The sequence below is a fragment of the Melitaea cinxia genome, chromosome 17 (assembly GCF_905220565.1).
Source record: "Melitaea cinxia chromosome 17, ilMelCinx1.1, whole genome shotgun sequence".
Classification (NCBI taxonomy): Eukaryota; Metazoa; Arthropoda; class Insecta; order Lepidoptera; family Nymphalidae; genus Melitaea; species Melitaea cinxia.
In genome coordinates this window covers 10,865,098-10,892,948 of record NC_059410.1, presented here as the reverse complement: position 1 = coordinate 10,892,948, position 27,851 = coordinate 10,865,098, and the positions used below count along the sequence as shown (strand labels likewise).

Sequence of the window (27,851 nt, the reverse complement as noted above, 5' to 3'; positions counted from 1 at the left end):
ATCAGAAATGATTAAATAAATATTTTATAATTTTGAAGTTGGTGCCAAGTAAATACTACAACAACCTGGCTACAATAACAAATACAAACAACACACACACAACAAACAAGTACAAAAAATATTATTAGATATGTCAAAACAATAACAGAATAATAACAGTATTCAACCTAATAGTCAATGAAACAAATTATGAAAGAAAACTGAATACAACTTACGAGTAGATACTAGAGTAGTTATTGTTTTACTTGGCACCGACTTCAAAATTATAAAATATTTATTTAATCATTTCTGATTAACTAAATCAAAATACGAATTACTTTGTACTAAGTAAATTTATTTTTCACTTTTTAGTTTCCTTTTTGAAGTCGGTTTTTTTTTTTGTTAAAAATTATTTTATACTAACGGATACTTTTCGAATGCGAAATATTCATGTAAACAGTTCGTTTAACGAATCGTTTTAGGAATATAGGAACCGGGCTCTTATCAATATTAAATTATTATTTACATTAGTTTTCAAATTATCTTACACTCGACATTATTATTGCATTAATAAAAGGTTGGTATAGACTCGGCGATTATTTATTACAACTGTTGTGCGACAGTTTTTAAACTAGATTTGACACATTATTCATACTACATTCATTTATAAATCTTTGTATCTTTTATTTTAAATAAATTAATCGCTCTTTAAATAATAATTTATAGTCTATACGTACCTTGAATTTACATAATATATTAAGGCTTCGAGATCTCATTCGTTTAAAGATCTTCCTTATTTTATGACTTAAAAACGAACAACTTTAATCTATTTTAAACGTTTCAAACGCTTGTTTATTAAGCTAACTTTAAAACAATTCTTGATGAAATAAACAACCTCCGCACTTCATACGTCTAGACTAAAATTTGGCTTACAACAAAAGTATAGATTGTTGCAAGGGTAAAAATCCTTCTTCAGAAAAATATTTTTTTACATTATAACTTCTAACCTGGAGGGTATTATTTTATTTAGCATTTGTTTTCGGGGAAATATTCTCCTATTTGTCGTGTGGACGTTGACAAGTCTGTGAGCAACCCTTATTATACAAATTGAGGCGTTGTATGATGATACATCACTGCAGAACGAAAGGCTTTGCAGGTCCTGAAACCAGAGAGAATGAACGTTAAAGTAAGTTATGGTTAAGATTTAGTGATTATAACATCATTTGCATTGAAATTTTATAAATGAATAACTTGATATTTCCACCACAATTGTGTTTGCAGGCAAACGAAGAAAAACCGACTTCAATTATATCGACTAGTAATACAACGTAGGTAGACGAAAAAATAGTCAAGTAAATACGCATTATTAAAGATTAAGATTACTCCAAAAGTTGTAATCAAATCTCGATGAAATTTTAATGTGACCACATAATAAACATCGGCTTTCGATTAAATTAAAAATCATTAAAATCGGTACACCCAGTAAAAAGCTATGCGGATTTTCGAGTTTCCCTCGATTTCTCTGGGATCCCATCATCAAATCCTGGTTTCCTTATCATGGTACCAAACTAGGGATATCTCCTCTTTCCAACAAAAAAAAGAATTATCAAAATCGATTCTTAAACGACGGATTTATCCCCGAACATACATAAAATATATATTTATATATTCGGTCGAATTGAGTAACCTTCTTCTTTTTTTGAAGTCGGTTAAAAATCAGAGACAATTATATAAAAAAAACTAGGTAGACGAAGCGTTTGAATATGACAATGTTCTTTTAAAAAAATATCATATCATTTCTCTTACGTAACCTCAATTTATGTTTCTTTTTTATTATTGATTTTATGTTACAAAAACATTTTATCGATATACAAGACCAATTACGATTTTATGGAAAGATTTGCGAAAAGTAAAATGTTACTTTTTAAATGAAGAAAAAGTAAACAAACCCTGAATAAGAAAACAAAATACGTTAAATTTTTAATAGCTTTGCAAAAACTCTTTAAGGATATAAATATTTTTTCCTTCCTATAAAGTCAAATTAGCCAACCTTAACATTTTCTGTAAACATTGAGACAATAAGCCTTGCCTTGAGATCGCCCTTTATAAGTACATACTAATGGTTTGATCACGGAAGAAATATTGCATTTATATAAAAGACCCTCGTTAGTGGGCATAGTCCGTTTTATTTGAATAATAAAAAAGGGATTATCGTTTATTGGTACATTGACAGTACAAAGAGCAAAACATAATAAATGTGAGAACATATAATGACGATAGCATAATTTAATTTAAGAATGAGAACATGTAAATATAGATTGTCAATCAATTAACTTATAATTTTAATGTGATGTATGAGTAAAGATTATCTGTACTAGTTAATATTTTTTTGTAATTAATATTAAAAAAAAAAAAAACATAATGAACTAGACGTCTCTGGCCGTTCCACTCGCGTTCAATTTTTACAGCTGTATGGTTACAACTTGCTTAGGTCGTATTATAACGTTTTATAGCCCATTTTAAGTATAAAAAACTATTCTAAAGTAACATGATATTCAATATTTCTCCTGATGTTATTGTGCTGTTCTTTTTTTTAAAGACAGTTGTTCAGTTAGATAAGTATCTAAAGTAGAAGACGCCCGCGATATCGTCTACATTGATTTTATTTTCGCTTCAGCCTGTAATATCCTATTGCTGGGCTTAGGCCTTTTTCCCCATGTAGGAGAAGGATCAGAGCTTAATCCACCACGCTGCTCCAATTCGGGTTGGCGGATATATTCCCTATTATGAGTAATGATCGATATCAGGTGTACATGATAACAACCGGGACCGGCGGCTTAACGTGCTCTCCGAAGCACGGTGGGGAGACCCACAAAGACTGCACAACCACTCAGATCACGGCAAACATCATAACAGCCTATACAGTCCACTGCAACATCAACATGCAAACATCTGTATGGCCAATATAAATGTTTGTCATGTGCGGGGATCGATCGTCAGTGCCAGTTGCCAGTGACCGTTGCGCCAACGCGGTGATTTAATTTTTGCAATTACCTAACCATTCATCTTTACTTAATAAAATGACTAATATTAATAACTATCACCAAAATCAATTCAGCCGTTTGAATAACCTTTAAAATTAAAATAGGATAAAAAATAATTAGACAAAAACAAAAAAAGAATGTTTGTTTTGACACTACAAATAGAAACAAACACAGTATAGATTAGCAAATTTATGTATTTTATGTCACTTGATGGAAATATTTGTTACTTTATAAACGCTTGAGTATGACTAAATAATATTTGGTCTTCAACTCTTATTAACACTTGCTCTATTTACTTTATCACTTTTAAGAATATAAGATTTTGTTTTATATAACATTTTTACATCTACAACTTTAAATAAGACATTTTAACGCAGATTATTATTCTACTGGTATCAAGGTCAGAAGAGAATTTATGAGTGTCAATGAGGTTTTAATTTACTTTTAATAGTTAATTACTTAAAAATCAATATATACACCGAATTTTCTGGCAAAACAAAACGATTTTAAATGAATTGACGTCATCATTAAATTTCTAATTTATTTTTAAACTAATGTATTTGCTACGTCACAGATCATTCTATACACATAAGTACTATGCATTATTTTATATTGTCTATTGATATTATACAAAAGACATTGCTTTGTGTTTGTTTTTCTTATTGGAAATATTATACCTAACTCGTAATTTTTATGCCTATTTTTTTTTTAATAAAAAATCTTTATGTGATGCTAACTACATTATCTCTTTTACCTTCAATTTATATTCACCTTCTTTATATCGCTATTTGCTATATTATATAAATGATCATAGACAAAATTGTAAAAAAAATTAACAAAATACATTATTTACAAGGAAGTACATCTTATACATTTTATTTTATATACAATTTAACGCGAAACAGGACTGGCTTGAAAATGTTTACTTAAAAAAACAATTACATAAACATAGTCAAAATGTAAATAAGTCATCTAATTAACATTTGATTACGATTTTGTACATATACCATGACCTTAAGTGTGTTTTAAAAACGACATAACCATATGTCGATAAAGTAACACATACTTTTAACCAACTTCCAAAAAAGGAGGAGGGTCTCAAATCGATTTAATTCTAAGATAAATCATCTATAAGTAAATATTTCAAAGTATTACCTCGAGGGTCGAGGAGGGGAGGTGTCGTGTTATTGGTAGCAGCTGGCGATACTGCTGGCGGTACTGATGACGTCACCGGGGCCGCTGTACTGACTGGTTTCTGGGGAAAATGTATTGAAATTAGAGCAAATTATTTAACAAATTTGTCTCCAACCAATGATGACTATTCAATCAGTGAGCAAAGGCAAGAGACCTGCATTAATGAGAGGGAGTGGTGGGTTTATTCACCCCATTACTATACCGCACAGTTGTATAGTATATATCCAATGTACAAATTTTTGACTAAAAGTGCTTAAATTTTTTAAGTAGTGATAAACTGAATTTCCACCTATGATTCAACTCTCATCTACTTGGCTATATAAGTTCAAAATCAATTAACATGTATATACAGTTTGGCCTGAATCTAATTAAAAGTGTATGTATGTACTTACTTTATTTTTAAAAAATATAAAAATTTAAATATGAAAATAATATTTATAAATAAAAAAAACTCTGACAGAGTTTTATATTTTCTTTTTTTATTACATGTTAAATCATCTATATTTATAAAAATGAATGTTTGTCTGTATGTCATTTATAGAATCGTAAACTATGCATTTGATCATGACATGATCTTCAGCAAAGTGTTGTGAATGAGCCCAAAAAGGTTGCCGAGTTTGTACGACCAAAAAAAAAAGCTTGGCGACGCGCGCAAGGTACAGCTAGTTAGTTATAGATAAAAATAAACATTATTTTTTTTTATCCCAGTTTCTTTTTTCACTATATGGCTTTCTCAAACTTGCCACGCTATTTCCTCCCAAAAATTTATTAGAAGAGATTGCTGTGTTAAAGATACGAACTGTAATTCGATTGTTTAAAATTTTATTTACTGACGTTTACTTCTTAAGAAACGATACAAGGCCTTAATGGCCTAACATCTATACATATAATAAAATGGTAGGGAAGTCAAAACTGTGCACTGAATATTTTTTTAAAAGAATACTTGGGGTGTGATCTACAATCGATACCGAAGCCAAAAATATAGTAGAATTTTTGTCTGTTTCTCTGTATGTATGTCCGGGATAAACTTAAAAAATACTGCATGGATTTACTTCAAATTTTGTACGAATATTATTAAGAAGTCGGATCAACATATAGGCTAAATATTATCACGCTATCACCTACGGGGAACGGGCAGTGAACCTTTATTTCTTCAACACATTCTGTAACAACATGTAATCTAACGACGCATATTTGAAGTTGTTGTTATTATGTTAATAACCATGCTAATTACGTTTACTGCAGCCGATGGATCGAAAAAAAACCAAAATGACTTAAAAAATACTTTAATTAATTAAAATAAAATTACAATTAAGAGAGGTGAAACCTATTCGATGCGAGAATTAGGAATGACAAAATTTTGTATAAAAATTAATAATGAAATTAAATTTAAAATATGACGAAATCGCTGCGTCGGCGGCTCGTGGCTGGACGGACGTTGCGACATGGGCTGCATCGGTTTTCCGTTGTTTATTGAATATGGATATTAAATGCATGCTCGGCATTTTCATGGATGAGCTTAGGGTACTGTATGATAGATAGTACGGTTCCGTACTTAACACCTCCACCCGCAGAACAGCAACTATTTTGTCAGCTTCAGAGAAAATGTTGCTGGAAGTTCATCTCGTCTCTTGATGCCTTTATCCATATCTTCATATACTGGTGTCTTAGGCGTTTGCTGCTTCTCTTCATTTTCTGATTTTAAGGGCCAACATCTATATTTTCGGCTTACTAATACAACGATAACTACTGATACACATAAAATTAAGATATAAAATGGTATCGTTGTATGGTATAAAACAATTGATTGTGTCTTGTCAATCTGTATAGGGGTTTCTAGTAACAATTTATCTTGGATGCTGTGAAGATCATCTAGACTAATCATCTTGGAACCGGTATGGGTATAGGTAGTCGTTTGGTTAATTTGGTTGTATGGGATCCTTGATAGCTTCAGCGGCTGGCCTTTTATCTCATCATTTTCGTTGATAACGGTGAATTCTTTAGTTCGCAACAGGCAGTTCATGGGAATAGTGGCCAAATAGCTTCCTTGTAGTATATTGAATTCTTTTCTCTCGCAGGCTAACTGTACTTTCTCCGGCTTAGGTAATGAAATAACATAGTGTTGATCATCCAGTTTATCTATTGCTACAGCAGACAACATAACCTTCGTGAAGTGGCAGGTTTCCTTAAGATTTTGGTTGATAATAAGCTCTTGAATGCAGTCTGGTTCTGTACGAATTTGATGACTTATTTTTTGGTCACAGAGATATAATATCCTGCTATACTTCGGGCATTCAGCCTCTATGTACACGAATGCTTTTTCGTTTGTTGCTATATAAGGAAAGGGAGGAATAAGGGCTAGTTGTTTTTCATTTGGAACGATGGATAGTTTGTACAAGTTATACCTGTCTATGTATATTATAGGAAATTTGTAAACTATAACTATTGTTCTATCATGATAGTATGAACCTGGTTTGATTAAGTCATAATATTCCCGTAATTCTAAATCAGGAATTTGCTCCTTACTGTATATAGTTATTAACTTATCTAGCATCGTTTTTAATACTCCTATATCTATCATAGAATGATGAGTGCTGGAGGCACGAATAAAAGCCATTATATTTTCTAATCTAATTATTTCTAGCACTAAATCCTCTACATTATTACTTATAATTCCTAATAATTGGGCAAACTGAGCAGACTGGACTAAACTGTTGTCTCTACGAGTATTTACTTCTATAAGAAATTCTAATGTGTTATTAATTTTTTCTTGATTTATAGTTAACTGATCTAAAATACTTTTATGTTGTAACATCCATTCTTTACTAAGACTAATATGACTATTGAATTCGGAAATAATTTTATTCTGGTTGTTTTGCAATATTTGAATAGCCTCATTATACTTTTGAGCATCAAGATAGTCTAAATTACCAGTAACACTTTTTATTAATGATCCAAGACTATCTACAAGACCTCTTTTAACTCTAATGGGTTCTAAAGATTTAACTTGACTTAGTACCTTGTTTAGCTTGTCTGTAAGATAATTAATCTGGTACTCGTAAAGAATGTAAGTTTCATTGTTCAGTCTGGTCTTAAAAGTGTTAAGTTGTGTCTGTACAGAATTTATCTTATCTTCAATATCAGTCAATTTTACATACTGTATAAAGGAGTGGTAATGTGATATTAGTCTGGTCGGTCCTAATTTGTAGGGCAAAAGTCCAGGTCCATCGGCTAAGCTCTCAAGTCTTATGGTTTGAGGATGCGTCACGTGTATTGTCAGCAGTAGCAGAATCCTGCAACAATCGGTTATTTTTAGGGGCGCGTTTTAGACGTGACTTAGCTACGGGGCCTCGCTTTTTTGACGTGTATATATGAATTGGTAAATCAGCTAAGACTGTGTCTTGTGTGTAGCGAGGTGCAGTTTTCTGACGAGAAGCAAAGGGATTTTTAATAAAAACTTGTTGTCCTGGAACATATTCTACTTCTGGTTCGCGAGATTTATTTCTATTTTCAATTAAGGCTGTTCTATTGCTCAGTGAGGACTCATTAATTATGTCATAAACCTGTTTCATTAGTTGTTTATGATTCTGAGCGTATTGTTGCAAAAGATGTTCGGTAAAATCTATGTCAACGGGATCTCTAGGATCGAAATGTCCGTTCAATAAATCAAAAGGTCTACACTTTGTAAAACTGTGAATAGTACTGTTGTATGCTATAATAGCGTATGGCATTAATCTAACTACTGGTTCATCTTTGTGTTGTAACTTAAGAATTCTTATGTGTTCTAATAGGGTCGAATGAAATCGTTCAATGTTACCGTTATCATTAGGGCTATGAGGTAAAGTTTTATGATGGATTATCTTATGGAGACGAATAAACTCTGAAAAAAGCTGATTAGTAAATTCCGTACCGTTATCGGTTATTATAGTGAAAGGTATTCCGTGGTGAGTACTGAAAAGTAATAATGCTTGTAAGATGCTAACAGCGGTTCCATCTCGTAAATGATACGCTTGACCGTATTTAGTAAAGACATCAATGAAGGTGACATATTTTTCGTTTTGAACTGTAAAGAGGTCCATGTGGATAATTTCAAATGGCTTGGTAGCAGGGGGTACTATATTAAATTGAGGTTTAATGGGATTTCTGTCGTATTTACTTTGACCACAAATAGTACATTCATTAATGTATTTAGTGATCTGCTCTCTCATTTTCGGCCAATAATATTTCCTAGACAGAGCGAGGTAACATTCGTTAATACCACGGTGGTTCGTTTTACCGTTATGATAATTCTGAATGATGTCTTGTTGTTGAAGATAATCTTTAACATTTTCGAGCTCAGTTTTACTTAATACGAGGTTAAGAGAGGAGCTTTTAAACTTTTCTTGTAAAATTGGTATTATCGAATACATTTCTAAGGGAGGATCTATCAATATAGCTGTTTTAACTTTCGGGTTAACGTATTCATTAATAGAATTGATAACATCGTTTTCTAAACTAGATTTCGACAACTGAATAGCTATCCGCGTATGGTTTTCAAATGGCTTAGTTATAATCGGTCGTCGTTTTACATCACTAACTACAGTAAAGTAAATTTGTCTGTGAAACTTGTTAAGGGGAACGTCAGTGATCGGGACTTCTAATATAGGTTGTTCATTACTAGTGTGTACGGTGTCAGTTGAAGAGTTTCTATGTTGAGATGGGGGTGTTTCTGATGGGTTATTAATCATTGACTCAAGCTCTCTAATACTATCCATTACCGATTTAATTTCGTCAGTTTCACTGATGTGAATTTGAACACGAGATAGAGCGTCTGCGGTGGTATTAAATTTACCTTTCTTATATATGACCGTAAAGTCGTATTCGCTCAGTCGAAGTCGCCATCTTGTTAGTCGTGAGTTAGGTTCTTTTAGATTCATCATCCACTGTAATGGTCTGTGATCAGTAACTATTTTAAATGTTCGGCCAAATAAATAAGGTCTAAAGTATTTCGTTGCCCATACTATTGCTAATAATTCTTTCTCTATTGTACTATAGTTGAGTTCGCTATCATTTAATGTACGAGACGCGTAACAAACAGGCTTGTCAGAACCTATGGGTCCCTGAGATAATACAGCTCCGATGGCTACATTTGAAGCGTCTGTGGTGAGATTGAACTCTTTGTTAAAGTCTGGATACTGAAGGATGGGGTCGTTAATTAAAAGAGTCTTACACTTATTAAAAGCTTCTATAAATTCTTGACTGTGGACTACCTTACTACCTTTTTTTAAACATAACGTGAGGGGCTTAGTAATACGGGCAAAGTCAGGGATGAATTTTCTGTAATAACCAAGAAGACCTAAGAATTGTTTTATTTCCTTGGGTGTACTAGGTATAGGGTATTTTTCAATAGCTAAGATTTTGTCAGGATTAGGTTTAACACCTTCTCCGCTAATAATATGACCGAGATAGGCGGTCTCAAGTTTTAAAAACTCGGACTTGTCCATCTGTATTTTAAAGTTGGATTCTTTAAGACGTTGAAAAACTTTTTCTAGGTTTTCCATATGTTCCTGAAGGGATGTACTGTAAACTATTATATCGTCCAAATAAACTAGACATATGTTATTTTGAAGACCTTTAAGGACATTGTCCATGACTCTTTGAAATGTAGATGGTGAATTTTTTAAACCCATTGGCATTCGAAGAAACTCGAAATGGCCATGTTCCACATTAAATGCGGTTTTAGAAATATCCTGAGGGTCCATTTCGACCTGATAGAATCCACTAGCAAGATCAAGGGTTGTAAAATATTGACACTTGCCTAACTTGTCAAGGACATCGCTAATATTCGGTATAGGATACTTGTCGTCTATTGTTTTTTCATTAAGTTTTCGAAAATCGACTACAAGACGCCATTTCTGTTTACCGGATGCATCTATTTTTTTAGGGACTACCCATATGGGTGAACTCCATGCAGAGTCTGATGGTCTAATTATACCTTGTTGTAACATTTTTGAGATTTGGTCTCTAACCTCTTGTCGGTGAATAAAAGGATATCGATAGCTTTTAGTATATACAGGAACTTCGTCCTTCGTTCGTATGCGATGTTTAATTTTGTTAGTAAAAGTTAATGGCTCCCCATCTATATAAAACACATCTGCATAACGAGCACAAAGTGTTAACAAGTTAGCCTTTTCTTCTTCATTAAGATGATCGGTACGTAATCGCGACAATACTTCATTTACTCGGTTTGATTTTCCTAATGGTTTGCAATTAAAATTGAATATCTCAGCGTAAGCGGGTTGATCTAATGAAAATATGATGTCGTTAGGTGAAGGATTTTCTATTTCTACAAATCCGCGACTACCGGTAACAGTTGTAAGACATTCGTGAATAATGCAATTACATAGAACTTGTTCGTTAATAAAAACTTCGCCATCCGGGGCGTTAATGGGTATTTTTACTAATTTTGAACTTCTACCTGGGATAATATCTTCGTATAAATTAACGTTACGGGAATTGTAAACCTTAATAAAGTTTGTTGCATTTCGTGTAATTAATTTGAAATCTTTTAAATCTATTTTAGCTTGCCACTCAGATAATAAATCTAACCCTATTAAACCATCGAAATAATCATGAAAACGATAAACGAATAACTTTATATTATTATCTTCATTGAATTCGTTAAAACAGGGCAGTGTTACGGAATAATCATTTCTACTAATACCATGTACGTTTGTAACTTCGAAGGGGTCATAATTTAAAGGATAATTAGGATAAAAATTTTGTACGGCCTCGGGGCTAATAAACGATTGGTTAGCACCTGTATCTATCAAGAACTTTAAAGGTGGCTGTGAGATTTCAATATAGGGCAACTGTCGTTGAGTCTGTAAATTAACGTCTATCCTTGCTCTTTTGATTTTTTGTCTACTTGAAAATCCTGAGGTTGGGATTCACCGCTAGGGCCTGGCTGAGATTCTAACTCATTTACTATTTCATTGTCATAACTATCGTTACAGTAAGTCGGGTTGGCAGCATAATCATAGGGGTTGAAGTAGTCATTCGGGTCTGTATAATAGTCATAGTCCGGATAGTCAGTATGGTATGAACAGTCGGGTGAATAAAATTCATTTAGATTGACCTCGCGTGTTTTAAAATAATTAGTTGGTGGTGGGTTCCCAGATTTACGCCAATCATGACCTGACATCATAGGCTTAGGAGTATAATGTTGAACTCCACTCATTGGTTTCGCATTAAAATTTTGTGGTGGATTTGATCGGGGTGGTAAGCGAAACACATTACTTTGGGGGTTGTAATTCGGTGGTGGTGCGCGAAACATTTGTTGGGTTCGACTAGGGAAACGATTTTGTTGACTATTGAACTTAAAAGCTTGGGGCTGTGCGATAGGAGAGTTAAATCTAAAACCTTGGGGTTCCGGCTGGTAATAACGCGGTCCTACTGGAACGGGCCAGTTAGGTACGGGTCGCATAGCGCTGGGCGTATTTAATACTATGTTATGTGACGTAGCTTTAGACGTATTCTGAGTATTATGCTTAGGAAGATCATTACGCTGCTGTAAATAAATTACATTTAGTTCTTCTTGAACGAATTCTAAAGCCTTTTCAATAGTTTCCGGGCGCATGCAACGGATACGTGAACCTAGGGGTTCTTTTAAACCTCGTACGAAGGCCTGCATTGTAACCTTTTTATAAAGTGTCCGCTTAGCTTCAATTGTCGTCTGTAAGCTCTCATGTAACGTTACGTATGTCATTATAGTGCTGAACAAGGTTTGACATTGATCATTAAATTCCTGAGGGGATTTATTACCCTGCGTAGCTAAAGAGAGGTCATTGTACAAAGCCGTTTCATCTCTTTGATCCGAAAAATTATTAATTAATGCTGATCTTATACCAGTCCAAGTGTCAGGGATGCCGTTGGAATTAATAGTTGACGCGGCGGACCCTGTTATTTTATTTAGTATACCGTTTAAGAGACATAAATTACTTAATTCACTACCTGGCTCGGCACTCGCATATTGCAAAACTATTTGATCACATATATTTATGAACCTAGTTAATATATTCGGGTTACCATCGAACTCTGGCACCAGGCGTAAGGCCTTAAAAATAACGTCGGGATCGTATGACATGTTTGAATTATATGAAATATTTAAATTAAAATCTAATTTACTGTCTATATTTCTATAACTATCTACTATATAACGGCGAGCCTGACGGGATGCAGGTTCCCGGGGACAAGGCTTTTCGTGATGAAAAATCTTGAGGATAAAATGACTTAGGATAGAAGGAAGCAACACGAGAAAGATTCAAGTGTACTTACATATGTTTCATCTCTGGCTCTTTTTCGTGAATCGATGCTTGGATTCTCCACTCAGCTTGGCAGCTCCGTAGATTCTGGATACTCGTAGCGTGACTTGACAGCCTCCCGGGCGACTCGCGAACGCGAATATCGATATGAGAAAATTCTAATGCTCGCGAACCGGCCCGCGAGTATCCTACCGACTGCGCCAATTACGTTTACTGCAGCCGATGGATCGAAAAAAAACCAAAATGACTTAAAAAATACTTTAATTAATTAAAATAAAATTACAATTAAGAGAGGTGAAACCTATTCGATGCGAGAATTAGGAATGACAAAATTTTGTATAAAAATTAATAATGAAATTAAATTTAAAATATGACGAAATCGCTGCGTCGGCGGCTCGTGGCTGGACGGACGTTGCGACATGGGCTGCATCGGTTTTCCGTTGTTTATTGAATATGGATATTAAATGCATGCTCGGCATTTTCATGGATGAGCTTAGGGTACTGTATGATAGATAGTACGGTTCCGTACTTAACATGCTATAAGCTAGCTTCACACTATAAATAAACACATCCTGTAGTATATTTAGTATCAGCATTGCACCCGTGCGAAGCCGGGGCGGGACGCTAGTATAATTATATAAAGCCTTAGGATTTTTATTTTTATGATGAATTTATTGACAAAAATGTAAAAGAAACATAAATATCTTACGTTCATCTGATCAAGTTTCGTCTGCAGCCCATCTATCCTTGCAACGAGGGTCGTGTTCAAGGAATTCATTTGATTCTTTAAGTCCTCGTCCCTCTTAACGTTGGCTGTGACGTTAACGATTGTCTCGTTGGTTTTCGCTTCTAACTGATGAAGAAGGTTCTTCACTTCCTCGACACCAGTCGTCGCTGCGACAGCTTGCTTCCGAGTTGATGTTAATGCACCGTCAAAGCTTTTTATCTGTAAATTTAATATTTAAGTTAGTTTAAGAGATAAAAAGTGATCTATTTATTATATTGTTTGTATGTTTACGTATGTTACCGTCTTTTAATAATTAAATATACATATAAACGAACCGCCGAGATATCATGAAGTTACGTGTAAGAAATCATGACGTTATTTATGTATCAATTGGTGATTATTAGAACTTCAACAAGTTATAGAGATTATTTCGCTTAAGCTTATATCTTTAATAACTCTATGGTTATTAAAAATCTCCATAATCAATATTACAACAAAAGATCTAAGGTTTGGACGTAAAAGAGTAATAGACGGATTAACGGAAATACTTAATATAACATATAATTTTACTTTATAACATTAGTACGAGACGAATGAAGAAAAGGGATCTTAAAGTGCCATAATTAAATACTTTAAAAGTAGCTAGTAGTAAAGAACTAACCTGAGAACCAAAGTCAGCTACCATTATCTGCAATTCTCCTAATCTTCTCGGCGTGTCTGCTAATTTTGGCGCAGCAGACAGTTGTTCTGATACTGAGGCCAGTTCTCCCGCAGCTTGTTCCATTCGTTTTGATAGCTCCTGATGCTCCAGTTCTAACTTCGATAGTCGAGCACTGAGTTCGCTCGCATTCGCTCGCAGCTCCTTCGCTGCAGTGTGACATACTTGTAATGCGTCCCCTACGCCGTCACTGCTTGTTGAAACTGTGTTGAAAGACAGAAAATATTTTTAATAAATTATGTTCTAGGCTACATACTAACTATATGCTTTGCAAAACCCTGAGTTTCTGCAAAAAACTTTGAGAGGTTTTCTGGGCAAAACCAGAAGAAAAAAAATCGTAACTACGAAGAATAAAAATTATAAATATCTAAATATATATTAATGAAAAAGACGTATAGAAAAAAATAATATTATTTTATGGCTTAATCTAATATTTAGTTCCCCATTTGGAGTTCTGGCATTAAAAGTTTGAGTGGCGCGTTTATAGGATATTAAAAGTAAGTCTGAATTTTTAACAATAATAAAAAAACATTCGACACTTTTACGAAAACTTTATGCCTCTGTTTAAATCTTGAATGAGCCATTGTACTATTTACTTTAACTGTGAAAATGTAAAAAAAAAAAAATCATGAAAAACGTTAATAAAATCGCTTAGAACCGAATAAAAAATTATCATATCAAAAATTTCGAACTAGTCGGTACATCGTTCCATAGCTTAATTGGCTAGAGCACCGACATGGTCATTCGGAGATGCAGGTTCATCCCCGCTGGAAACGATTTTTGATTTATTTTATTTTATTTATTCAGAAAATCAACAGCTTATAACACACTATTCTCATCATAAAGCATATAACAAATAATACAGTCAATAACAGGTTTCCCTAAAGTTAACAAATTGGTATTATGGAGACATCGTTGACAAAAAAGAAAAAGAAAACAACAGTCACAATCAGTACATTCCGATACACAAGAGAATTTTGCTGTTGAGACACAGTTAACTAACACTAAGCAATACACATATATAAATAACATAGTAAAAGAGGCATATATAAATAACTACACATCATACATATATACATAGATACATAATATATACTTATAGTTTATACATTGTTATTTGTTACGGTGACTCGGATAGTATTTTTATTATATTGGTTTTGAATATCCTTTTAGGCTTTGTGAAGATGTCGACGTTTTTAAATAATATGTTATAAGTATGAGAGAGTCTCAATAACAGCGAGTTTTTTACATAATTCGAATAATGTTGAGGAACTTCTAACATAGATGTATTACGGGTACGATATTTAGGAGTTCGAAAACCTATTTTAGATACTAGGTGTGGGCAATCAATCTTACTATTTATTATGTCATAGAGCAGACCCATATCCAAAAGAATACGTCTCTGCTCCAACGAAAGCATTTCATGTTTCGCGCAACCATCTTCATAATTCTAACAAAATTTACGACACCGAACGTTTAAATGTTTTTTTTTTTTTGATACCATATTAAAAAAAATTAAATTTAAAGATAGAAATACGCAATATACTTGAACAGAGTAATTATCTAGGTATTGGACCTTCTCAGTATAAAATTGCAATCTATCAACGGTGATTATACATACCAATAATACAAGTTTGTATTATTACTAATTAAAGGAACAAATATATTAATTAGAAAGAGTTTGGGCAACAGTTTAAAAGCAAATAAAAGTTTAAGAAGAAGTTATAATTATGTAAGTATACTCGTATGTATCGTATTTATTGAAAACAATTTTATTGCACTTGTTGCAAATTTTAGTACAAAATTAGTAACATGTTGCAATAAATTAGTAACAAAAGCTAAGTAAATCTTAAGGTACCTATGCCGTATGCGTACTACATGCGTCCGAAGCGTTTCGGTAAACTCATGTGTGACTCCCTCACCTCAACTATTGTCACCCTTTCAACGTACCTACGTTCAAAAAGACTACGCGTAGGTATTTTATTGGAATGTAAAACCTGCACGCGGCAAATTATTGATGGTAGTTTATCATCATCATCATTACAGCCTATACAGTCCACTGCTGGACATAGGCCTCCACAAGTTTACGCCAAAAATAACGTGAACTCATGTGTTTTGCCCATAGTCACCACGCTGGGCAGGCGGGTTGGTGACCGCAGGGCTAGCTTTGTCGCACCGAAGACGCTGCTACCCGTCTTCGGCCTGTGTATTTCAAAGCCAGCAGTTGGATGGCTATCCCGCCACCGGTCGGCTTTTTAAGTTCCAAGGTGGTAGCGGAACTGTGTTATCCCTTAGTCGCCTCTTACGACACCCACGGGAAGAGAGGGGGTGGCTATATTCTTGAGTACCGTAGCCACACAGTACAGTATGCACAGTATGGTAGTTTATACTCTGTGCCAAAGATAAATTATCTATAGGGTTTGTGGTCAAAACAACCATTACAAATGCTTTTTTAAAGCTCGTTTTCTATATATATATAAAACTATTCGTTTTACTTACGAGCCGTTAAATTTTGGGCATTTCGTGTTCTTTAACACGTAGACCTTAATAGGTAAAACGTACGTCAGTATATAAAAATATTTATTACTCTAATCTAGTAAGGATATACATTTTTTCAATCTATTTTATGCTTAGGTAGTATTTGAAACAAGTTATGCACCTAATTACATCGGATGCTAATAGCAACGTATTGCAAACATAGTTACATACTGTTTGGTTTTATTAAAAATTCAATCTGAACTAGAGTATCATAAAGTTCAGGTGATAATGTTGATGGCTAATTGGCTATGAAGTAATTTCAAGTCATCAATGCATCATTAGTATATCTTTGTTATATAAATGCAATAAAACTTATAAAACTATATTAGTTATTGGCCAGACGACGATAAACTATGTATGACCTACAAAGACGTTTGTCATGAACGAGGATCGAACTTGCGATCGCTAACGCATCAGTCAGTTGCTGTAATCATTGCAAACGTATCATTAAATTTCACTTATATTAAAATACTACACATTGTAATTTCACTTGATTTTTAAATATGATTTTAATGAATAATTGTATATCCTAACGATTATACGATATACATATATTAACGAAGCGTAATGTAAGCGTAACTACACAAGTACATACTGCAGGGTGAACCAGTTACAATTTATACGACATCCAAAGTTTAATCAGCGAGGTCATATTCTTATATGTGAGGAAGTTCCTCATTAAGACAAACGACAAAGTTGTAACACTTTTAAATAATATACACAAAAAAATATGCATTTCCCGCCAAAAGAAATTATTGCTCTCATTTTTATGAGTCATTTTGTTTTTACCATAGTTTATATTCCCACGATAGCTTTTACCATTTTAATTGTCCATTAAATATATTTTATTATAAATAAAATACACGTAGTCAGTCGTATTAAATATACAAAAAGGTACAGAAATTAACAATTATGTTGAATAACATGCATCATGAATGACTCATTAGAATGTTGACGATTTCGCTTTGACCAATAATAATTCTTTTACCTTTTTACAAGGTGTAGGTAAATGTTTGCGTTGCAAGTATACACAAACCAACCTCTATCCATCTCTATTCGAAGCGAAACAATCTGTCGCCGTACATCAACAAAGAGCCAGAGAACTGTCGCTGCAGAGACGACGCACACACACAGGGCGAGAGCGGCGGCGAGGCGGACGAAAGGGCAGGAACGGCGTCTACGCGAAGTCCTTCGACCCCAGGGCTCCCCTTCATCGCTCGAGGCGGACAACAGCCTACCACCCCGGGCCCCGCCGCCCCCGACCAGGGCGTCAAGTTCCCGTCTCTTTCTCATTTTCTTCCCGACCCGCAGAGGTCCCGCCACGTGCACCTTGCTCTCCATACTAAACTATAATGCTACCGTAAACACATTCGCACTTTACGACACAAACGAACACGATGCGACCGATCCGCGTTACGCTCGCTTATCGAATGACCGTTAACTTTGTATGTAAACAAATAATATATTAAATGACGTGCACTTTATGTCAAGATGTATTGATTAATCGTCAATCGATACGTCTTGATTACTTTTAGTTGTGTCTGTGTTTTTACCTTACCATATAGTTGGTGAAGTAGAACAATAGAGTTACGATGATAATCGGAAACCCATTAATGGTTATGGTAGCAAGTAATATGTGCCATGATTAATAAATTCACATTAAATCGTCGCCTTAGAAATAACCATAGAATTACAATCATTTTAATGTTAATTTTGACGTGACTTGTATAGCTTCAACAAATATTTTTGGGTTTTAAGAAATGCTCGACTGTATATGGAGGGACGCCAATTAATATTTCCGGTCAAGGTTTTAGCCCTCGCTGTTTTAGGTAGAACAAGCACGTTTAAAAATTCAATAAATGGGCCACACGTGTGAACACGGCGGTTACGTAAAGTTATATAACCAACACAAAATTTATATACATAAAAATAATAAGAATCTACTTTTTTCTTGACACTCACTATCTGCATACAAGTTACTGAAAATTTTCCTCACGTATTATGCTACAACAATTCCGTTTTAAAAACGCACTTGAAAGCTCAGTGGTCGGGATTACTCTTGCAACACTTCTCATCTTTTAACCAGACGATTCATGACTCATTGAATGAATCCTGTTTTTTTTTTTTTTTGTAAATGCGGAAGAGATTTAAACTTGCAAGAGTAACAAAATTTATATCGATTATTATCTTTTTTAGAAATGGTATCCAGGGGCTCTTGTCATTTGCCCAATCCGAACGATAATAATAATAAATACACAGAAAATGTCCCCAAATAAAGATTATAGTTTACGGAGTCTTTATAATCATTAATGTTCACTATCTCGGCTCCCCATTAATATTGTATATGCACGTGAGGCGTTCAAGTAATCACGTATCAGAATGGAGCCCACGCCAGTTAGGGCTTCAGCCCGTTGCTATGATCACTGCACCAACATATCGTCAGTAACAGTTCTAGCTGAAAGTGCTGCCTTGGTTTCCTTAGACAGCACTTTCGGATTCTTTTTCGGCTAACCCAAAAGAGGTTATACGTACAATGACAAGTCTTTACGGTTATTGACGGCTATTGTGCGCTTAACAATATATATATATATATATATATATATATATATATATATATATATATATATATATATATATATATATATATATATATATATATATATATATTATGAATCTCAATCCCTATACTCTTAATTATATATTGTCACTTAACATACACAACTAACTATGGTAGAGTAACTTTTAAGGTTAACAACTATATAAGTGATTTTATTTATAACAAATAAAGACAGATGTAAACAAATTACTCGTTCAACGTAAGGTCATAGTGAAGTTGACTTTGAAATAGATGTACTTAATAATACATTTATACTGGACTTCAAACAAAGTCCAGTTAAAACTTATTCAAAATAATGTAGGCTATAGTAATTTTCTTAAAGTGCACTTTATTGATTTTGATTGGCTCTACAAATTTTATGGATTGCTTTCTAATATGAAATATTTACCTAGTTTATTTGGATCACTGCCAAGCCTATTTTAGTCACAGTACTGCTTGCATTATAAATACATCAAATGTGTTCAAGTATCTAGATTTAATGAGTTTGTCTATATGTTGTCTGCGAACTAAACGGGAAGTTTTGTGGTAAATATTATTTTCCTACTCGGAAACGTTTTAGTATACGTATATGTTAATTGTGAAATTTAGAGGACGAATTTTCCATAATATGCTCTTTGAATATGAAAATTATAATATTTTTTTAACATACACTTACGGTCGACTGTTTATAAGGCACACATTTTTGTAATAAATGGATGGTACGTATGGATGACACATATATCTCTAAATAAATATGTTACATTCAGACTTTGCAGGAATCGAATCTAAAATCCTGAGAATAGGCACTCAACAAAAGAGGGCTGTAGAGATCTTTATAACACAAGTGTGAAATAATTATTTCTGTATGTATGCTATAATGTCCTTAGTGAATTATTGTGTCATTGAAGATTAGGATACGTTTATATTAAGTTCTTACTGAATACAAAGGTTAAATATTCATATCATAGAAATTTAATTCATCGCAATTTTTTCTTTTCCTACAATGTTTCTGAACCTAAACTTTCTCTAAATAATTGTGTATGCTAGCAAACGAAAAAAAAAAACGACTTCAATTACATCGGAAAGAAATACAACGTAGATAGACGAAAAAAATTAACAAACGCACTAGTCTCCAGAACGATTTTCGTAGGTTCCCGTCGATTTCTTTGGGATGCCATCATCAGATCCTGGTTTCTTTATCATGGTACCACCCTTGGGATATCTCCTTTCCAACAAAAATAAAATGATAATCAAAATCGGTACATAAACGACGAAGTTATTCACGAATATACATTAAATAAAAATACGGTCGAATTGAGTAACCTTCTCCTTTTTTGAAGTCGGTTAGAAAAGTAAAAAGCGACTAAATTTGCGGTTCAACGTTATACATATAGATAAGTTTGGGATTTTGTTTATAAAGTAAGATAGAGCGGGTCTTGGGCGACATTCCCACATTTACATGTATTTTAATTTTTGTACATTAAACATATTTGAAAAAAAAAAAAAAATATACTTTAATATTTACACACGTTAAAATTGTGTAACCCATGTTGTGTAAAAATGAAATTTTTAAGAAGAGAAGCGTTCAGGATTAGTAAATCACAATCCTTTCTTTATACAGAAACAGCTTTTGACAAGCACTGAAAAACCGTACAGTGAAGTTTATTATAATTGGATTTAATTCAAAAGGTTGAAATCAATACAGTTATTGAGTAAGCGTTTATTTAAAGAATACTACGTAAGTGACATAATTTTTATGAAGCCACTACAGCGTGCTTTTAGCATTTCATCACTCCATGAGAACACGGCTTAACGTTAGTTGACGTACGTTTCTTTATTTGATTAACTTACGGTTTAGTGTTGGTTTACTCTAATGATCTATGAATAATACTGAAAAACATTGCAGTATATCTACAATATAATTTAGAAATCGATGAGTATCTATATATAACAGGAAAAATGAATACTTAGAATTTTTATGCGAGCTAAAAATGCCAAAAAATATATTTAGAACTACTAGTCACTTCTGTACTCAGATTTTTTGTTAACAACAATTGCCACGTAAAATACCTATACTATCACATACATACAACCTTTACATATATCTGCATGCCTAAAGAATTCTTATGTTTGTCGCACTAAAATCATAAAAAAAACGAAGATAGATTTTGATAAAATTTAAAAATACGTTATTATCCTATAACTGGGATATTTCGTTAATAACAACGCAACACAAGTAAAACTGTAAACGGTTAAAACTAATAAACCCATTGATAAAGTTATTCATTTATTATTGTATTTATTATTTATTTAGTTATTAAAATATAAATTGGTTACAGCATCGGGTATAAATTTTCGCAAAATGATTTTTACAAATGCTGGATTCATATAAATAATTCTGATTAAATAATTGTGTTTGCTCGCAAACGAAAAAAACCGACTTCAATTACATCGACAAGTAATACAACGTAGATCGACGAAAAAATAGTCAAGCAACTACGCGTTATCAAAGATTACTCAAAAAGTAGTTATCAGATCTCGATAAAATTTATATGTGACCACATGATAAACATCAGCTTTCGATTAAATTAAAAATCATCATAATCGGTACACCCAGTAAAAAGTTATTACGGATTTTCGAGAGTTTCCCTCGATTTCTCTGGGATCCCATCATCAGATCCTGGTTTCCTTATCACGGTACCAAACTAGGGATATCCCCTTTCCAACAAAAAAAGAATTATCAAAATCGGTACATCCAGTAGAAAGTTATGCGGTATAATACAACGTAGGTCGACGAAAAAAGCGTCAAGTAAAAACGCATTATTAGATATAACTCGAAAAGTAGTTGTTAGATCTCAAATAAATTTAAATGGGACCAATTGGCTCACACCACCTTTCGATTAAAATAAAATTTGTCGAAATCGCTTCACCCAGTCAAAAGTTCTGATGTAACATACATAAAAAAAAAAAAAAAAATACAGTCGAATTGAGAACCTCCTCCTTTTTTGGAAGTCGGTTAAAAAATGAGTTTTACTGACAAAATAACTCCGTACATTCATTAGGTACTTGTGATCCTTTAAACACGGTAAGCTTAAAGTATAATCAATTTTATTCCTGCCCTAAAGGATATCAAAATGTACTTATTTTGTGTATATTGTTTTCTCGTTATTAATATGAACGCTGAAGTTAAATACTAGCGAAAGTGTTTTACAGCAAATTGGCTGCAAGCTGCAATACAAAAGCTCTGTCTAATTTACTTTGCATGTTAAGAAATCCATAGAAATAAATATTAACTAATTACCTAAACCTCCTATTACTTTGTATATAAAACTGTGTATTATTGTTAATATTATATTATTTTGGCTATTTACAACGATTTTATAATTAAGTTATTTTTAACCGACTTCAAAAAAAGGTGGAGGTTACTCAATTCGACCGTATACATTTATTTATTTTTATGTATGTTCGGGGATAACTCCTTCGTTTATGAACCGATTTTGATAATTTTATTTTTTGTTGGAAAAAAGATATACCTAGTTTGGTACCATGATAAGAAAACCAGGATCTGATGATGGGATCCCAGAGAAATCAAGGGAAACTCTCAAATATCCGCATAACTTTTTACTGGGTGTACCGATTTTAATGATTTTTAATTTAATCGAAAGCCGATGTTTATCATGTGGTCACATTTAAATTTCATCGAGATCTGATTACAACTTTTGGAGTAATCTTTGATAATGCGTATTTACTTGACTATTTTTTCGTCTACCTACGTTGTATTACTTGCCGATATAATTGAAGTCGGTTTTTCTTCGTTTGCCTGCAAACACAATCATTAACTATTCCTTTCAATAGCCTGACCAGACTGATTATATAACATTATAAGTTATTAAAAAATATATATAAACTGCAGTTTTTGGAAGTATTTTTATTATAACGATTAATTTCAATCGTTTACCGTACGGTTCTGATTATCAAAGGAAATTTAAATCTAACATTTTAATACAACAATATCATTGTTATGCATTGATTTATAATAACCTCAATGTTGTTATGAAAACCTTATCAACATTTAACCGTGATAAGAGATTTATTAGAAATAAAATGAATGCTTTACTAATTTACTTAATATCGCACTAAACTATGTATATATTTTTTAACATATAACATACGATACGATATCGATGGTGATAAGATAAACCACAATACTGATATACATTTGATAACATGATGGTCGTAATATCGACCTCGGGTCACGACGCAAGGGACGCAGTGAATGAATAGCGCGCATGCGCCCCATAGTTTGCGACACCACGCTAATTACCATTTTAATAAATAAACACCATGGTAGAAATAAAAAAATATAACGAAGTTTTAATCGATAAAAAATTACATCACTAACACTTCGCCCTATATAACAGGTAAAACCACAGACACAATGAGACCACGACACCGATTAACGAAACAGTCTCATTAAATTCAACACTATTTCATATAACTGTAAATTATACCAATTCACAAGATCACGCTAGGAGCTTATACTTATCACAGTCAGAGTGAACTATAGTGTCACCAAGGAGTAGCGAAAACGAACTGAGTGACGTCATTAAGGAGCGTTAATATCACGCATGCGTGTTCCACACTCGAGGTAGACAACTAAATATAACGACGGGTGCTCAAGATAAAAGATAAAAGTACTCTCATCTTTGTTCTTTCCGTCCTTAGGACAATGGGGGGAACGATCATACACCCCATATTTTCGAGAAAATCTAAGTTTATCTATATTTGCACACAAAACAAGTATTTCTTTGTAACGTCAAAATAACAGCATGTTATATATATATATATATATATATATATATATATATATATATATATATATATATATATATATATATATATATATATATATATATATATATATATAGATACACATTTTAGTCCATTTGCCCGTCTGTATATTTCGACATATTTTCGAAGCAGTTGACCCATCTCGATAGGTGTTTTGGCGACAGATGTTATAATAAGTACTTAAAATTACTTTCTTTTAAAAAAAATATAATCACTCCTCAACATCACTTCAGCCTATCGCAGTCCACTGCTGGACATAGGCATCCACAAGTTCACTCCAAAAAAGGCGCGGACTATGTGTTTTGCCCATAATCACCACGCTGGGCAGGCGGGTTGTTGACCGCAGGACTGGCTTTGTCGCACCGAAGACGATGCTGCCAGTCTTCGACCTGTGTATTTCAAAGCTATCAGTTGGATGGTTATCCCGCCATCGATCGGTTTTTTAAGTTCGGTAATGGAACTGTGTTATCTCTTAGTCACCTCTTACGACACTCCCGGGAGGAGAAGGGGTGGCTGTATTCTTTACTGCCGTAACCACACAGCAAAAAAAAGGTACAGCTAATTGAAAATAAAAAATAGGGCACACGAAGTCATAGGTAGCATATAGTACAATTTAGATAGGAAATTTCGAACCCGATAAGACTTATTTTTTGTCAAACTGTTTTGTAATAGTGTATCATAACTTTATCACCAATTTGTGAAACAAATTACATTTTTGTCATAGTACTTTTAATCAGTTGTAAATCTAGAAGTTTCTAAATAACGTATTTTACACTCATATCAAAAAAGTTTAATTTATTATTTCTATTCGTCAAAAATAACGTAGAGTATAAAAATCGTTGTATTTTGAAAACTGTAATATGTCTAAGATAAAAAAAATAAATCAAATAAACAATATATTTTTTTTCTTTTTTGACGTAAGGGCTGAGAAACAGATGTAAAAAAATTAAAATCAATTGTTTACACACAATGCTTTCCTTCGACAAAAAAAAACGTGATGAGTTCTTCAACAAATTTTAATCTTGGAAAATAATAATAATAATAATAATAATTAATAAATAAATATCTACATAAAATTACCTAAATGTAAGAATATTTAAATACACAATTACACATATTTAAGGATGCTTTATTTTGTCCTTAATAGTAAAAAATTGATTACATATTGTAATCCTATGTTTGTAATTGTGTTAAAATTCTTAATGATTTATACAATTTAGGCAATTTCTAGTACTCAATAAATTTATTTTAAATAAATCTAAAAATTTCTGAATTCTAGAATTTTCCTACTTGAGATGAATTATAAATTTGAAGGTATTTTCATTATTTTACAAAACAAGAAAAACTTGATAGGCTGAAGTGATGATAAAACATAGCAACTACATATTAAGGATATGAATATTAATATCACATTGCCGAGTCACTTTCTTGTTTTAACAATTAAAATAAGACACATGACATTTAGCCAGCACTCTACCTATTCAAATCCTCAAGATTGCGTTCAACATTTTATATATACATAAGAAATCAAATATAAGAGGATTAGTAAAGGTTGAAGATTTATAAAGTTCTGTTACAGAAAGAATTAAGATTTGTATTGAAGCTGAAAAAAAAATGGATATGGATTTTGAGCAGATAAATCTTCCTTATGGTTAAAACGGTGAAAGGGCATTTGTATGACTCTTTTTCTCTATATATTTTATGCGATTAAAAATATATTATGCAATGCAATTAAGCACTTTTGACGTGTTCATACTTAATGATGGTAATTTTATTTTACACCATAGACAAATTCAATTAATTTACACAGATGTATAAGTCTATAATACATACTACTTGGCCCTAAACTGCTAAATAACAATCTCTACCAGGCAACCATATTCGGAAGGATATTATGAATGCTAACACTGTCATAGATACAATTGTATTTACTATTAAAAAAAAGTAATATAATGTTGCATATGAGATGTTTCTTAAAAATAATATTAAAAAATGTAAATTTTCTATATTTCCACAAAGTATCTACTATCAATTTGTCTGTGGGAATGATGTTTGTGAGAGATTTTGGAGTTGTTAAAACCATATATTTTATGTAATTTGTTTAGACTTCTTACAAATGCTTAATAAGTAAAGTACAGCAGTATTATTGAAATTTTATTTGTATTATATTAATTACCATTTTTATGTTTTATTTCTATTTAGAATAACAACTTTTGAAATTCCTTCATGATCCTATTTAATTTAAAAACATGACTAGCCCATTGGTGCAGTTTGTAGTCACCCTGCTTTCTGTTCTGTGGGTTACGGTTTCGATTCCCGTCTGAGTCTGGGTGTAATATAATATTTGTGTTTATATATTTATATGTGTATTATTTCTATATATGTTTATCAAAAAAAAAAAAAAAATAGTTATAACAGTCGGCTGTTACCTGTAACAGAAGCATGAAGTTGCTTACCATAGGAACAGAGAACCGTGTGGGTAGGTGTGTATTTATTTATATATTAAGAAAAGTTGATTAATAAAAATAATATTACTAACCTTTGTCTATATCCAACTTAATAATTGAAACCTGGTCATAGAGAGAAGCACAAATCCACGTGAGCATTAACAACCAAAGCAGCAAAGTGCCTCTTACTGCCCAACACAACGCACATTGTACTTCTGACCCAATGTTAGGTTCTGCTACCTTTGATGTAACATTCCTGTTGCGTTCTTTCCTATTTAAGATAAATTAATAAATGCTTCACACATAACGTCTTCCATTGAGATTTACTTGTGTGTTGTGAGTTTGAAAAAACACAACACACAAGTACAAGCAACCAGACCACGGCAAAAATCTCTATGGCTGATAAAAATCTATACCATGAGCAGGGATTAAACCCGCAATCATCAGCGCAGAAGCCATAAGCTGCGACAGTCATAATATTTATGCAAAATATTTTTCATCTTATTAAGATATTTGCGAAAATTTAGTTAAAAAATAAGTGATCTTAGATAGTAGACAAATATCTTACGAGCATTGTTCGGCTTCAAATGAATAATATCCAAAACACTAATATACATTATTTCGAAATACGCGGAAATTACTATCCAGATTTTAAATTGGTATCAAAGACGTATACAGTTGTTATCTCTCTTTGAAACAACATTATTTTGAATGTAAATAAAATACTTTTAAAATTCATATTTTGTATTATCTATAAATATATTTTACTTTACCTCGTTATTTTCCTTTTTCTATTTGGTATAATTTCTAAGTGCAAGTCTTCTGATTCTTCATCACTGGATAAGTCCAGTAACCTGCTCTGTTCCTTGATTTTTGAAGGTTTAGACATGATTGTCTCATTAACACCATACCTCACCAAAGTATTGTTACTTCTTAAACTAAGTCTGTATTTATTTTATATTACTAATGAAGCTCAGACATTTTAAAAAGTAAGAAATAGTTTAAATCTATCTGAATCTATCTCTAGTAAATTCCTTCGTAATCGTAAACTTTTTAATTAAATGTCATACAAATCTACATATGTCACCCTCACGTCAAATTTCAAAGTTTATAAATAACACGCACACAGATTACTTTAATATTATTTTTAAATAATTAAATATACTCTCTACTTTGTCTTAATTTTATAATACAACGTATTCGATCAATCCACCAGTTACCGTATTCTCCAACCTGTTTCATTATTGGCGAACTTATGTGTGTTACAGGTATTCATACTATTAATGTCGTTATCCATAATTAATCACTATCCTATAGAAAGGAAAAGAATACGGCAACGAAATTAATAATATGTTAGTAATTAGTATATTAAGCGCAGGTTTTATCTTGTGTTTATGGATAAAGTTTACCCTGTACATCAGCTATCAATAGACTTTAACAGCAGTGGGTAAAAC

At 32.7% G+C, this 27,851-nt stretch overlaps 1 protein-coding gene across 1 annotated transcript; it reads right to left on the bottom strand.

Moving 5' to 3' along the window:
* Positions 1-545: 545 nt before the first annotated feature.
* LOC123661485 lies at positions 546-27,512 on the bottom strand. The gene is made up of 6 exons (XM_045596441.1): positions 27,171-27,512; positions 26,490-26,668; positions 13,909-14,168; positions 13,230-13,466; positions 4,179-4,278; positions 546-1,138 (listed from the first exon to the last, which is right to left on the bottom strand). Exons 1-6 carry the CDS (start codon positions 27,284-27,286, stop codon positions 1,110-1,112), a joined length of 921 nt encoding a protein of 306 aa, XP_045452397.1. The 5' UTR covers positions 27,287-27,512; the 3' UTR covers positions 546-1,109.
* Between the last annotated feature and the right edge of the window lie 339 nt (positions 27,513-27,851).

Bases quoted from the DNA above. Each gene is read 5' to 3' on its own strand.
- LOC123661485 (XM_045596441.1), bottom strand. From the start codon at position 27,286: ATGTCTAAACCTTCAAAAATCAAGGAACAGAGCAGGTTACTGGACTTA. The intron at 26,669-27,170 runs GTAAAGTAAAAT...TATCTTAAATAG, and splicing joins AGAAAAAGGAAAATAACGAG to GAAAGAACGCAACAGGAATG. The intron at 14,169-26,489 runs GTTAGTAATATT...CTTTCAACACAG, and splicing joins TAAGTTGGATATAGACAAAG to TTTCAACAAGCAGTGACGGC.